At 47.6% G+C, this 13,341-nt stretch overlaps 1 protein-coding gene across 12 annotated transcripts in view; it reads left to right on the top strand.

Moving 5' to 3' along the window:
* ATP11C (ATPase phospholipid transporting 11C) overlaps positions 1 to 13,341 on the top strand; it is a 60,469-nt gene that overhangs the window by 29,187 nt on the left and 17,941 nt on the right. For all 12 annotated transcript variants that reach the window (XM_055727143.1, XM_055727146.1, XM_055727147.1 and 9 more), the window contains 16 exons: positions 87 to 190; positions 871 to 921; positions 2,632 to 2,696; positions 3,293 to 3,374; positions 3,758 to 3,908; positions 4,736 to 4,933; positions 5,851 to 6,012; positions 6,206 to 6,363; positions 7,294 to 7,365; positions 8,182 to 8,255; positions 8,915 to 9,018; positions 9,621 to 9,802; positions 10,341 to 10,604; positions 10,943 to 11,117; positions 11,815 to 11,917; positions 13,034 to 13,179. In XM_055727143.1, the coding sequence (XP_055583118.1) occupies positions 87 to 190; positions 871 to 921; positions 2,632 to 2,696; positions 3,293 to 3,374; positions 3,758 to 3,908; positions 4,736 to 4,933; positions 5,851 to 6,012; positions 6,206 to 6,363; positions 7,294 to 7,365; positions 8,182 to 8,255; positions 8,915 to 9,018; positions 9,621 to 9,802; positions 10,341 to 10,604; positions 10,943 to 11,117; positions 11,815 to 11,917; positions 13,034 to 13,179 (2,091 nt within the window). The remainder of the gene's footprint in view (positions 1 to 86; positions 191 to 870; positions 922 to 2,631; positions 2,697 to 3,292; positions 3,375 to 3,757; positions 3,909 to 4,735; positions 4,934 to 5,850; positions 6,013 to 6,205; positions 6,364 to 7,293; positions 7,366 to 8,181; positions 8,256 to 8,914; positions 9,019 to 9,620; positions 9,803 to 10,340; positions 10,605 to 10,942; positions 11,118 to 11,814; positions 11,918 to 13,033; positions 13,180 to 13,341) is intronic.

The raw sequence follows: 13,341 nt of genomic DNA, 5'->3' as shown, positions 1-13,341 counted from the left end.
GTGTTTAAAGTAATGGGGTAAAAAACTTGGGGATGGGTGGTGGTGCTGCGGGCTCGTGGTGATTCTGCCTGTGCTTCTCTGTCCAGACTCACTATGCAGTGCGGGATACCACTGTGCTCTGTACGGATGAAGCCATTGACTCCCTCACAGCCACAATCGAGTGCGAACAGCCACAGCCTGACCTCTACAAGTGAGTCTGCTGCCCTGCCCGGTGTCATCTCCCTGCAGACACCTGAGCACCATCAGTTAGGGGATCTAATCATTTACAGTTCAGCAAAGCGAAGGGCTTTCTCTTTTTGTCAGAGCCCAAAAGGTTTCTCCAGGCAGCAAGAAGCTGCCGGGCTTCTTGAATATGAGGATGGCAAAGTTGACACCACATTTCTTCAGGGCTCGGTTTCTTTGCAGCAAAACCTCCCCCGTGTAACACTCGTCATGGTGTAATGAGCTATTTTTTGTCAGCTCAGCTGTAGCAACAGTCCATGTGCCTGTTCTTAGGGCACTCTACCTCCCAGCTAAAATGCATCGGGCCAAATGATTTCCAGGAGTAAGCGGTCTTTGTTGTTAGCATCCCTTGAAGGAGGTTCGTTGGGGTGTGTTGCATGCTGTAATGGGGATGTGCTGGAGTCCGCAGGCACGGTCAGGTGCTGCTGCTGCCCTGCTGGTAGGTGGCACCTGGGGGACACCCTTGGCTTTGGGGGGGTGTGTGGCTTCTCCCTGTCCTGAGCACAGCCACCTTTCTGAAGCATTAAACTCTCAAATGCACTTGCTTACATGTTTGCTTCCATCTCCTGCCAATGACTTCTTTTAGTATGCTTGTAGTAGCTCTTTATAATGTGTTTGTAATGCAAGTTTTTCATACCTCTATTGCAGATTTGTTGGAAGAATTATCATCTACAGAAGTAACCAGGAGCCCGTAGCCAGGTTGGTCTTGCAGCAATCTTGCTGACCCTCCTCGGAGAGGGAGGTTGGGTATCTGCATTGAATTTCAGGAACCTGAACTTGTGCTGCCATCATTAGGAAATGTCTTTCTTTAACCATTCCAAATATTTCATTGTTGAGGGAGGCTTATAGTTAACATCTCCACTTACTCCCTTCTGCTGTCCGGTGATATGTTAGTGCCCCTCTTGGGGAAGCAATGCGGGAACTGCCAGTAATGTCCTCCCCTGCTGATGGGAAACAAATTTACAAAGCAATTGCAAAATACTGGTATTCATCAGTGACCTGGATGAGGGACAGAGAGCACCCTGGGCAGGTTTGCTGATGGTACAGAGCTGGGAGGAGCGGCTGATACCCCAGAGGCTGCGCTGCCATTCAGCGAGACCTGGGCAGGCTGGAGGGTTGGGCAGGGAGGAACCCAATGGAGTTGGGGCTGCGCTGCTGGGGGGCACCTCTGCGGAGAGGGGCCTGGGAGCTCTGGTGGGCAGCAAGTTGCCCATGGGCCAGCAGTGTGCCCGGGTGGCCAAGGCGGCCAGTGGGACCCTGGGTGCATCGGGAGGAGCGTGGCCAGCAGGTCGAGGGAGGTGACCCTGCCCTCTGCTCTGCCCTGGTGAGGCACATCTGGGGTGCTGGGTCCAGTGCTGGGCTCCCCAGTTCAAAAGAGCCAGGGAGCTGCTGGGAGGGGCCAGCACAGGGCTATGAAGATGTGGGGACTGGAGCATCTCCCTGGTGTGGGAGGGCTGGGAGAGCTGGGCCTGTCCAGCCTGGAGAGGAGGCGGCTGAGGGGGGATCCCATCGTGTCTGCAAGTATCTTAAGGGCCAGTGCCAGGAGGACGGGGCCAGGCTCCTGTCAGTGGTGCCCAGCGACAGGACAAGGGGCAAAGGGCACAAACTGCAGCACAAGAAGTTCCTTCTGAAGACGAGGAGGAACTTCCTTACCGTGAGGGAGACATCCCCAGGACAGGCTGCCCAGAGAGGCTGTGCAGTCTCCTTCTCTGGGGACATTCACACCCGCCTGGACGTGACTCTGTGCAGCCTGCCCCAGGTGACCCTGCTTTAGCAGGGGGGGACTAGGTGATCTCCAGAGGTCCCTTCCAATCCTGACCATTCTGTCATTCTGTGAAGGAAACTAGAAACTTAAACATCAATTAGTGTTTCAGGGGAAAAAAAATAAATAACATTTATAAGTCATCAAAACCAGATGGCTGTCACCAGAGCAGTGCTGGCTGTGTTTCATGCTGTGCTGGTTCTACCTGGACTCTAGAAGCAACAGAGTCATGAGTGGGGTTTTGAAGAGAAACAAAAGTACAGCCGGGAGCAAAATAACCCATCGGCTTTGGTGGCGTTAATCGACTGTGCTGGAATGGACAGGTTTTCAGTGCTTTTAAAATCAGTTTTTTATGTAAGCGCTGGAACATATTAGATCTGAACATTTTGTACTTATTCCTCAAGAGCCTTACTGGTAATCCCCCATTAAATTTGAAACTTTGAGCACCAAGGGTAGTCTGTGTAAAATGGAATAGATATAAAAGTATATAAATAGAAAACTAAATTTAAGCAATGCCCAATTTAACATACAAAACAAGTAATCAGATCTAAAAACCATCTGTTTAGCTTTATAATCTATCTCTGGGTCTAAATTATAAGGCAGATTGAATTTTCTTTAAGTGATACAATAATTTCTTTTATGTTTAGGTCTTTGGGTCCTGAAAACCTGTTGCTGAAAGGTGCTACTCTCAAAAATACCAAGAAGATTTATGGTGAACAGTTATTATTGTTATTTTATTTATTTAAATAGTTCTGATAAATAATGACAAATGTAGATGTTCATCACTCAACCTGTCGAGGGAAAATACTTCCTTACAGCTTGCCTGCCTGGGCTCCACAGTTAGATTTGGTATGCAAGCTGATTGCAAAGTTGACAGGGTGACATTAGGAGATACTGGCGATACCTGCGGTGTGGCCGAGTGCAGGGCGTGTTAATACACCTGAGCAAGCTTTTCCTTTTACCTGAGATACAAAGAGCAGGCAGCTGTTCCCAAATCCTTTGCTGAAAACATGCGCTAGGATCACTGTCCCAGACACTAGTGATCGAGGGTGACGGCTGTTACAGAAGACTGATGTTTTTTCTGACTGTATGTGATCCGTAGGCTCCTGCTCAGTGCTCTGGGATATGTGCAATTACATTACTTAGCAGCCTCGGAGGTTTCTGTAGTTGAACAGTCCTTGGGTAATGCCTTTTTCTTCAGCTGGGATTCGAGTTTCATGTAACCACCAATGCCCCTCATGGCTAAGTGCGAGCTGGGTCCCTCCGGGGCTGCGAGTCCCTTATGAGCCCTGCTTTAATACCCTGTAGGAGTTGCAGTCTATACTGGAATGGAAACGAAAATGGCTTTGAACTACCAAGGGAAATCTCAGAAACGGTCTGCTGTAGAAAAGTGAGTATTTATAGTCAGCAAAAAAATGGTAAAAGCTGTTGTTTTTTTGTTTTTTTTTATGGATGACATGTACAGAAATAATCCCCTAATCTGCTGCCTTTTGTTTCAGATGCTCTCTGATTGCATAGAAAATCTGTGTATTTGATTAAGCATATCTTTCAAGAAGCTGTATCATTTAGTAGCTTTTTTTTATTTAAAAACAAAGTTAAGAATTGTTAAAATATATGAACTGACCCTGAATATCTACAGTGTCAAAAGCACTTGTTCTGTATTAACAGAAAAACATTCCCTTCTTAAAGTAAGGAAGTCTTGTTCCTGCTTATTTGTGTCATTTTCTATATAATAATAGCTGCAAGAATTTTAAAGAGAAACCTGTCTTTCAGATCTATCAATGCTTTCCTGATAGTGTATTTGTGCATCCTATTGAGCAAGGCTACTGTGTGCACAACTCTGAAATACGTCTGGCAGAGTAATCCATTTAATGATGAGCCTTGGTACAATGAAAAGACTAAAAAAGAGAGAGACACATTCAAGGTGAGTGGATTTGTATTTCAGTGCCTCCTCCGGCTTGTTATTCTGAGGGTTTTATTTAATCTACAGTGTCTGCTGCTAGCCCTGAGAGCCCTGTTTGCTCACTGGAAGTGCTGTCGTTTCCTTTGTCTCGAGTGCTGTTTGCCTTTCTTTCCTGCCTCTCGTGCTTGTGCAAGGCGATGCTTGCGTGGAGCGGGACGAAGCATAAATAAATACTATATTTTTTAGAAATGCAGCAGCTGATTTGATGTGGATCCTTATCTGAACTCGAGCTATCTTTCAGCTTTGAGTAGGTAAACTCAAACTGAGGCCATGTCAACCAGCTTCTTAAACTTGTCAAGACATGGGCAGTCAAGCCTGAAAGAGTGAATGTGAGTGTGTAGAAATCAGTTATTTGATGGATCATTGAGTAGGACTTACGGGAGTGTCGCTGCATGAGTTGTACCCTCACCATAGCTTGACAGGTCTCAAGCCACTTGCTCCTTGTTTCTAGTTACCCGAGATCAGAATGAGCAGAATGTAGTAGTATATGCTTAAGAGGAATATACTTGAATAAAACATAATTTTGGTCACTGTGAAGCGGTGAGATGTACCCTTGTATTATACCCTTGTCGATCTGCAGAAGACAGTGAGATTTATCTGCATGAAAGGAAGGTGGAATTTGGCCCTGTATCTTAGCTGTATTCGTTTTCGGATTTCGTTGGTTTTTTTTTTTTCTATTTAACCTTGGAAGAAAAGCTGCCTAAAACCCCAGAGGTGTTGCTGTAAACTGCTCCTGAGTTACACCTGATAGGCACAGACTGCATCGTCTTCTCCTCTTTCTATGGCAGGTCTTGCGGATGTTCACAGACTTCTTGTCGTTCATGGTCCTCTTCAATTTCATCATCCCAGTCTCCATGTATGTTACAGTAGAGATGCAGAAGTTCTTGGGCTCCTTCTTCATCTCTTGGGACAAGGAGATGTATGACGAAGAAATAAAGGAGGGAGCATTGGTGAACACCTCAGACCTGAACGAAGAGCTTGGGCAGGTCAGAACACGCTCTGTTTGAATCTGCTTGGATGAAACTGTGAACAAAAACATCCTCTCTGATAGGAACCCTTGTTGTGGCAGTCCCTTGCGGTCCCCTCAGGGCAGAGCTTCAGCCGGTTTGGTGGCACTTTCCATTTAATGTGATTCTACTCGCTCTGCGAAACGGATAAGGTTATAAATAGTGCATGAAAGAGCAGGAATTGGGTCACGCCAATTGTTTCCATATTGGGGAATATCAGGCACAGCTCTCTGCATGTCAGGGTGGTTTACTTTCGCTGCTTCAATTGAAAATTAAAAATCCTGTCTTTTCGAGGATTAATGAAAATGTCTGCCCAGCCATCTCTCTGGGCATGCAATGCACGTGCAGCCACGCTGCTGCTGGCTTTGCTGGGGCAATTAGACAGCTCAGGCTTCCCTTTCTTATCTGCACCGGGAGAGAGGTGTAGTGCCTCCTGCTTTTTATTTTGCTTTAACATAAATATATAAATACTTAGAGTAGCAATTACCTAATTCAAATACAGCACCAAGATGGAAATCCCCCAAAGGAGGCAGCAAACCTGCAGCAGCAGCTATATGAGTGCTAGGAGCTATAGCAAAGGACCCAATAAAGAGGGTGAGGGGAACACACAGAGCCTGGAAACAGATTTTTAAGTCTTCAGGAGCTGCCTCCTGCCACCTGTGCAATGGGCTGAAAACAAAGGAGCTACTCTGAGGAGCAAAGTAGTAGAACTACGTAGTGGTGTAACTCCTGTGGGGCATTCGCATCTTTGGGGCGCCAGTTTAGGATAGCAGCAACGTACTCTTCAGCATTGGCACAGATGCACTAAACCACCCCAGCCTCGTTGTTTCTGGGGGGCTCCTTCCCAGGCACATGGGGCTGGGGTGCAGCGAGGCAGCCTGCCTGTTTGCTTCTAGGTGGAGTACGTCTTCACAGACAAAACTGGGACCCTGACAGAAAACAGCATGGAGTTCATAGAGTGCTGCATAGATGGGCATAACTACAAAGACTGCATTTCGGAGATGGATGGCTTCTCTCAGACTGATGGACCCCTAAAATATTATGGCAAAGCAGAAAAGGTGAGAAATCTGCATGTTGATGACTTAGGGTTTTGTGGTCAGCTCCTGGCTGGGTACGTACAGCAGAAGGCGGGGGGGGGGTGTTCATTTTTTTGTTTTAAGATGCATCCACAAAAATCACAACCAAGCGCTGCGAGGTGGGCTCGGTGCATGGCATTGAGCTGGCAATGAGCCCTCCCTCCCTCCTGCCCAGAGCCGTGAGGAGCTGTTCCTGCGAGCCCTCTGCCTGTGCCACACTGTTCAGATCAAGGAAGCAGACCAGATGGACGGGCTGATAGGACATCCAGAACGCAAATACTCCTATATCTCCTCTTCCCCAGATGAAATTGCTTTGGTGAAAGGCGCAGAAAAGTAAGACTAAAAGATCGTTGGGTTTTTTAATTCCCTCTCTCTGGTGGGAAGGAGGTGAGGGTTATCTGAAGGCGATAGACCCCTTTTCCCCGGTCAAGACTGCATCTCCCTCTGCAGTGTCTCGTTGTGACACTAACCCTGGGCCTGACCTGTAGCCCTGTGATGCCATGTGTGTCTGTGGGTTTAAATGAGCTCTCTGTAAAAGGGATGCTCTGCAAAGGGTCTTCCCTGCGCAACTTCTTTGGAGGTTGTGGTTTGCCTTCACCGCTGAGAGCAGCCCCGAGCTGCTGCAGTGCCTGGCTGGGCTGAGGCTCCTTTGCTGGAGCCCCCATGGCCACGTGCTTTTATCACCGAGAAATGGAGGCCAGTTACCACGTGCATATTGCAGCCCAGTTGCTTCCTTGGCATGTAGCAGTAAAATAATGGGATGGGTTACTTTTATCAAATGCACGTTCGAACCCTGGCAAAGATGCTCAAGGCCAGGTTGGACGGGGCTTTGAGCAACCTGGGCTAGTGGAAGGTGTCCCTGCCCACAATAGAGGGTTTGGGACTAGATGATCTTTAAGATCTTGTCCAACTCCAACCATTCTATGCTATTGCCAGCCCCTACGTTTTAGGCAGCGGCTGTTGCAGCTGTATATACTTGCTCATGGCAATGTAAATCTGCAGGAGACCCAGGGGACCACATCCAGAGGCTCTTGGTGTTTGTGCGCTGCAGTGCCCAGACCTCCAGGTCATGGGAGCAGTGCCAGGACACCACAGCAGGCTCTGCGTGGAGCAAGCAAACGTTCAGCCCAGCTTTTTTAGCTCAGGCTTGCTAACTTCTTTGCTCTTCTCTGCAGTACAGGAGGTGAAAAGAGAACATTGTTAGTGTATAATGCGTGCCCATGGGTGTTTTCAATGTTGTTCTGTCCTTTTGTTTATTGACAGGTATGGTTTCACTTTTCTAGGACTTGAAAACAATTTCATGAAAATACGAAACCAAAAGAATGAAACTGAAATGTAAGTGCCTCCGGGGCCGCTGAGGAGCGGGGCTGCTAGTGCTGTGCTGGCTCCCACCCGGCTTAGTTGGGTCTGGTCAACGTGGCCCACCTGGCAAGGTCAAGGCTGTTCTGCAGAGGGCTGTCAGCAAGGTGCAGGCTGAAAGGCTGGCTTGCAAAGATCTGCTGGCAATTTCAGTGACATCTAAATTCAGCTCCCTTTAAGTGCCCGCAGTCCCTTGTATGGATCCTTCATCTGTGCCTGGCTGTGCAGATGGCTCCCGGGATTCATGGGGCTATTGCTGACCTTGCAGACGGTGGCTGGGCCTCGCAGCAGGATGCTGCAAGCCTAAACCGCATGATATGGCTCCCTTCCCTGTAACTTTTTTTCCCCCTCCTGAGCTGAAAATAATTAGGTCTCACCCTGCGCTCACAGCTCTGACATCTGAGAATCACTGACCTAATCCCAGCGCTCCCCGAGAACTTGCCTCCACAAGCAAGTTTCACTTCTTACTCCCCTTATGGTGAAACTTCATTTAAATGCCAGAGACGATGTCACTGCCTGCGGCACACGGTCCCCGCTGCCTGCTGAGCTGCTGCCCAGCCTGGGGGCTCAGTGCACTGGTGGGCACCCACACCCCCAGCCCCATGCTCAAAGCAGCACTGCAGTGGGTGTTTTTACTCTCTCTTCTTGTGCAGTAACTGTAGAAAGTACATTGCCCAGTGGGTGCTGCCACTTGTAGGGTGTACTGATTTCTGCAGGTCGTTGTTAGTGATTTTCAGTCTTCAGTATTTGTCTTTTACTGAGTCTAAGCTCCTTTGGTTTTTTTCCCATAAGGTACCAGCTTCTTCACGTGTTGAACTTTGATCCTGTCCGTCGCCGTATGAGCGTCATTGTGAGAACCACCACAGGTATAGTTAAAATGCATTTCTGGGTTCCCATACATGTGTGCACGTGCGCACAAGTACGAAACACATCCTCTTTATTCCTGTAACCCAGAGGGGCAAAGCTGTTAGCTCTTCTGAGCTGGTCTGATTAAATTCTGTACTGGGTCTGGTTGGGATAGAGTTAATTTTCTCCATAGCATTTGTCAGGGAACAGCACCAGATAAGAGTAGGGGACAGGGATGGGGACAGTGACCTGTGGAGAGTTCCCTGCTTGCCTTGTTCCAGCCTGGAGGTACAGGTACAGGGAGAGGGGAGTTGTGAGACTTTCCCCTGAGTAGGATGGGTTTTCATGGGAGTAGCAGTCAAAAATTCAGAGGTCACCATCCTTCTCAAATGTCAGTCCTGTAAGGTATGGGTTGCTGATTTTACCCACCCTGAAAAGGTTGCCGAGGCTTCTAAACAGGCTCTGTCCAGCCTGTTGCAGCAAGCTCGCTCAGGGACTGGTGGGGATGCCCAACGTCCCGTCTTGAGGTCAAACAAGGCTTTGTGCAGGCTAGTGTAAGACCACTTTTGGTACGCAGCTGGGCTTCTAGTAGTCCCTTCCTCTGCATCATTTGCTTGCTGTTGAAGCTGGTCAGTCTTTCTACAATTTGTGAATGCTATAAACTGTAATTTGCTTTTAGGAAAGTTGCTTCTCTTCTGTAAAGGAGCAGACTCCTCTATTTTTCCAAGGGTGCAGCAAGAAGAAATCCAACAAACAAAAGTCCATGTGGAGCGCAATGCTATGGTGAGCCTGTAGATGGAATTTGGCTGGCTCCTGGGGTCAGGAAAGCCTTATTCCAAAAATAGGAATGTGACCTTGCTTTGGAGGGAAGTACTGAAAATCTGTCACTTGACATTGTTTTGAAGCCAGGCTTCTTTCCTTTTCTGTTTCTTTGGCTTCCACCTTTATTTGACTTTTGATATACTTATATGGTCTCCATCACAGTTGTGTCCAAGCATCTCCTAAGCAAGTTAAAAATAGAAATAATAATAGCAGGCAGTTTACTGTGGTGGGAGTAGTGCCTGGTCCCGGTCATGAGGACACCCAGCCCCTGCTCTCCCTGTTGGATGCATGCTCTTGGCTCCGGTCCTTCCCTTAGTATCTCTCCGCCATATTACGTGCACGTAATAGGCGTAACCACGGTTGCTCTGATGGGAAGAAGTTACTGTGTAAACACAGAGAAATCAGTCTTTTGACTCGAGCCAACAAATTGTCATTGCCATCAGGGTCAGTACCGACAGAAAGCACTGATGGTGGAGAAAAGCACTAGCCCTAAAGTGAGGAGCTGTAGAAAATCTGGTTTTAGGGCGCTTGTCCACTTTATTTTCTCTCCCTCTCCCTACCAGGATGGCTACCGAACACTCTGCGTGGCATTCAAAGAACTAACTCAGAAGGAGTATGACAAAATTGACAGGCAACTTAATGAAGCAAAGATGGCTCTGCAGGACAGGGAGGAAAAGATGGCAAAAGTTTTTGAAGACACAGAAGCAGACATGCACTTGATAGGGGCTACTGCTGTAGAAGACAGGTAAAGGGGTGACCACCACCACCACTGATGCTGTGGTACCTACGGTTTCTCTCTGACGTTGCATCGTGGCCCTGACTTGCTGTGGTGGAACTGAGCAGCCAAGCAGGTGCTGCAAGTGTCCAGAGTAATTAATTACTCTGTGGCAGTACCCTAGTTGCTAAAATTGGCTGATGTAGCAGGAATTAGGATATATTAATGAAACTACAGAATTACTTGTGCTTCTAGAGAGCGAATTAGGCACGCAGTGTTAATTTGTACATCAAAACAAATTCAGTTACAGTAACTGCACCTGTAAATTAAACTCTTGACTTTTAGGTCTCACAGTGTAAAGCGGTGATTTGTTTGTTTGGTTTTTTTAGCTGCAAATAAAAATTTGGGATTGATTGACTTCTAATCCTTATTCCTGTGGCAGTGGTCTCTCCAGCACGGGGCAAATCAATTAACTTCTACTAAGCTGGTGTTTCCTACCTGCAAAATAAGGGTTATATGGGTTAAGCATGGGCCAACCTGAGCAGTGATGTTTTGCTTCTGCTTGCAGGCTGCAGGAGCAGTCGGCAGAGACGATTGAAGCTCTGCACGCAGCTGGCATGAAGGTTTGGGTGCTGACGGGAGACAAGATGGAAACTGCCAAATCCACCTGCTATGCCTGCAGGCTCTTCCAGACCAGCACCGAGCTGCTGGAGCTGACGGCGAAAACGGTGGGTGAGAGTGAAAGAAAGGAGGATCGGCTCCATGAGCTGCTGATGGAGTACCATAAAAAGCTGATTCAGGAGATTCCCAAGAACCGGGGAGGCCTGAAGAGGTAAGTGAGAGAGAGGGCACAGCCCGTGCACGTTCTGGATTCAGATGCGAAGTCTGTAGAGAAAACGGGACCACGCGGTGGCCCTGGGGGGCCGGCTACTGGCAGACACCGTGGCTGGCACCTTTGCTTTGCTCATCATCCCTGGTATTTGTGGGTTTTGAAGTTAATTACACAGTTCCCTTAGCAAAGGGTGCAGATTAAATCCAAGGTTGCTATACCCCCCGAAAGGGATGGGAAGAAGATTAATACAAAAGTAATTTCTTTTTCCCTAAGATGATACCAGCAGCTACGTTGACTTAAAATCTGATTTTATTTCAAACGTGTTCTTTGTGTCCCAGAAGCTGGACGTTGACTCAAGAATATGGCCTGATTATAGATGGCTCGACGCTGTCGCTGATACTCAACCCTTCTCAGGACTCCAGTTCTAGCAATTACAAAAACATATTTCTACAAATCTGCTTGAAGTGTACTGCAGTCCTCTGCTGCCGGATGGCTCCTTTGCAGAAAGCACAGGTATTTACTCTACTTTTAACTGACTGAAGTATGTCATTAGGTGATGTGATTCTTTTTAATCCTTTGGCTGGGACTTGACCTGATCTTCTTAATCAGCTAGGGCTACTCCAGGCTGTGTGTAAGTCTCGTCTGAGCTTCACAGTGTGGTGGAAACACATGAAACACACCAGTCTTTGAAATCTGAATGTAAAACCTTTGTTTAATATGCTTGCAGGAAGCCACAAACCCAAGCCAATTAGAAATAAACAAAACTCCCTGCTTGTTCTTTTTTCCCTTTCCAAATTTGTCAAGTGGAGTCTGTGACTTCCTCACGCCTGCTGGTGGTATCCGAGCCTGATAAGCGGCGTGTTTCTGCCCCTCTTCCACGGGAGGGTTTCCCCCTGAAACACATGGGACGTCCCACCTCTGGGAGAGCAGGGTCTGGCAGAAGGGAAGGGTGGGATGCTTGCTGCCTGGGATTTGTTTTTAAATATTGTTCTTCAGCCCTGTGCAGCTGGATCTTGGCTTCTGCTCGGTGAGTGCGAAGGAAGGAAGGAGCAGTTTTACTAATCTGAACTCTCCGGGGGTGGTTTTGCTGCCGTAGAAGCCTGGTTGCTTGTCCTGGGGGGTCTCTTGCAAGTGGGGCAGTGGGAGGTCTCTGGAGGCTTTTTAACTGAATTTGTGGTTTCTGTTGCTCTCCTTTTTTTAAATCTTTTAGATTGTGCGAATGGTGAAGAACACAAAAGGGAGCCCAATAACCCTTTCCATAGGGGACGGTGCAAATGATGTCAGTATGATTTTGGAAGCACATGTTGGAATAGGTGAGAACCCTGATAACATCCGTCTGACACCTAAGACCTGTCTGCTGTTGCTGGGTTTCACTGTCGAGGTGCAGTCAGTATTTCTGATTGTACATGGATGAACTGATCCTGCTGAAAAATGCAGGAAGCCTGCTGTTGCTTCCTATGGAGCCAGGGTTTGACTCCAGGTAAACGCTTGGGATCATCATGTCCTGCCCACCTTTGATAGTACCGCTCTCTTTACCGGTGATAAACTGCAGATTGTGTTCCAGAACTCGGTGGCCGAATTCAAAGTGGTAAAGTTTACTCACTGGTCAGAAAAAAAAAAAAAAAGGCAAAAGTAGCAAATTGATGGGTGATTACCAGCAGTTGTTGCAAAGGCAGCGCAATGAAAGGATCAGAATTTATTTAGGGCTGACTGGGCTACAGCTGCTAGTAACTCAACACTGGCGACCTGCGCATGTTTCCCAGGGGCTGATGCTCAGTTATGTCGTGTCAGTCCTGTGTGACTGACATCAGTCTGGAAACTATCCTGCTTTCTGCAGATTGGTGTCAGACATCTGAGAATTACTGGAGATTTTTGCAATGCAGCTAAAGAAGGGTCAATGGAAGAGAAAGGGCAGCCTCTTTATCTGGGGCTGTTGGAGATGCCGCAGTGCCCTCTAACGCATGGGGTTGTGGTGCAGCTCGTTTGGCTGTGGCTTTTGAGGAAACAAAATTTTGAGGGAACAAAACTGTCTTTCTGGAGCTCAGCCCTGCGGGGATGTCTCGGGGGGGCTGAGCGTCTGCAGTGAAATAACAGGGCTGCGTGAGGTGCGGGCAAGCTCGTGGGGAAGCCAGTTCCTTATCGCTTATCAGGTTTGCTTAGATACTTCTCACCACACTCTTACACAGGAACTCAGACAGCAACCTAAATATAGCTTAAAAACTCCAGAGGCAGGTCCGAGTGGTGTGGAGCCAAAACCACACCGAGTCTTGCAGCACGTTAATGTTTTGCTCTCCTGGGGCACTTGAGAAGGAAATATGTCCTTTTGTCGTGCCTTGGGATGCTGAGGGATGTGAACAAGCCTAGTGGGTAGCATCAGTCTAGATTCCAGTCCCATAGGGATTAACCCCTCGCCACGCTTCTGTCTCCAGGTATAAAAGGCAAAGAAGGACGGCAGGCTTCCAGAAACAGTGACTATGCTGTGCCAAAGTTTAAACATTTAAGAAAATTGCTACTAGCACACGGGCATTTGTATTATGTGAGAATAGCACACCTTGTACAGTATTTCTTCTATAAGGTAAGGATGCGTGTGCAGCTTATTTCTTTGTTTATACCACGGATTTGTTTGACAATAGAAAAAAACCAGGGAAAAATGTATAGGCTATTCTGTAGCTCTGTTTTCCTTCCCTACAACAGGCTGTGTCTGCCCTGTGCCTGTCACTTGAAAACAGCGCTTACA

Source organism: Falco cherrug, chromosome 15, assembly GCF_023634085.1.
Source record: "Falco cherrug isolate bFalChe1 chromosome 15, bFalChe1.pri, whole genome shotgun sequence".
Lineage (NCBI taxonomy): Eukaryota > Metazoa > Chordata > Aves > Falconiformes > Falconidae > Falco > Falco cherrug.
Note: the sequence above shows the minus strand (reverse complement) of the source record. Positions and strands in the feature narration are given on the sequence as shown.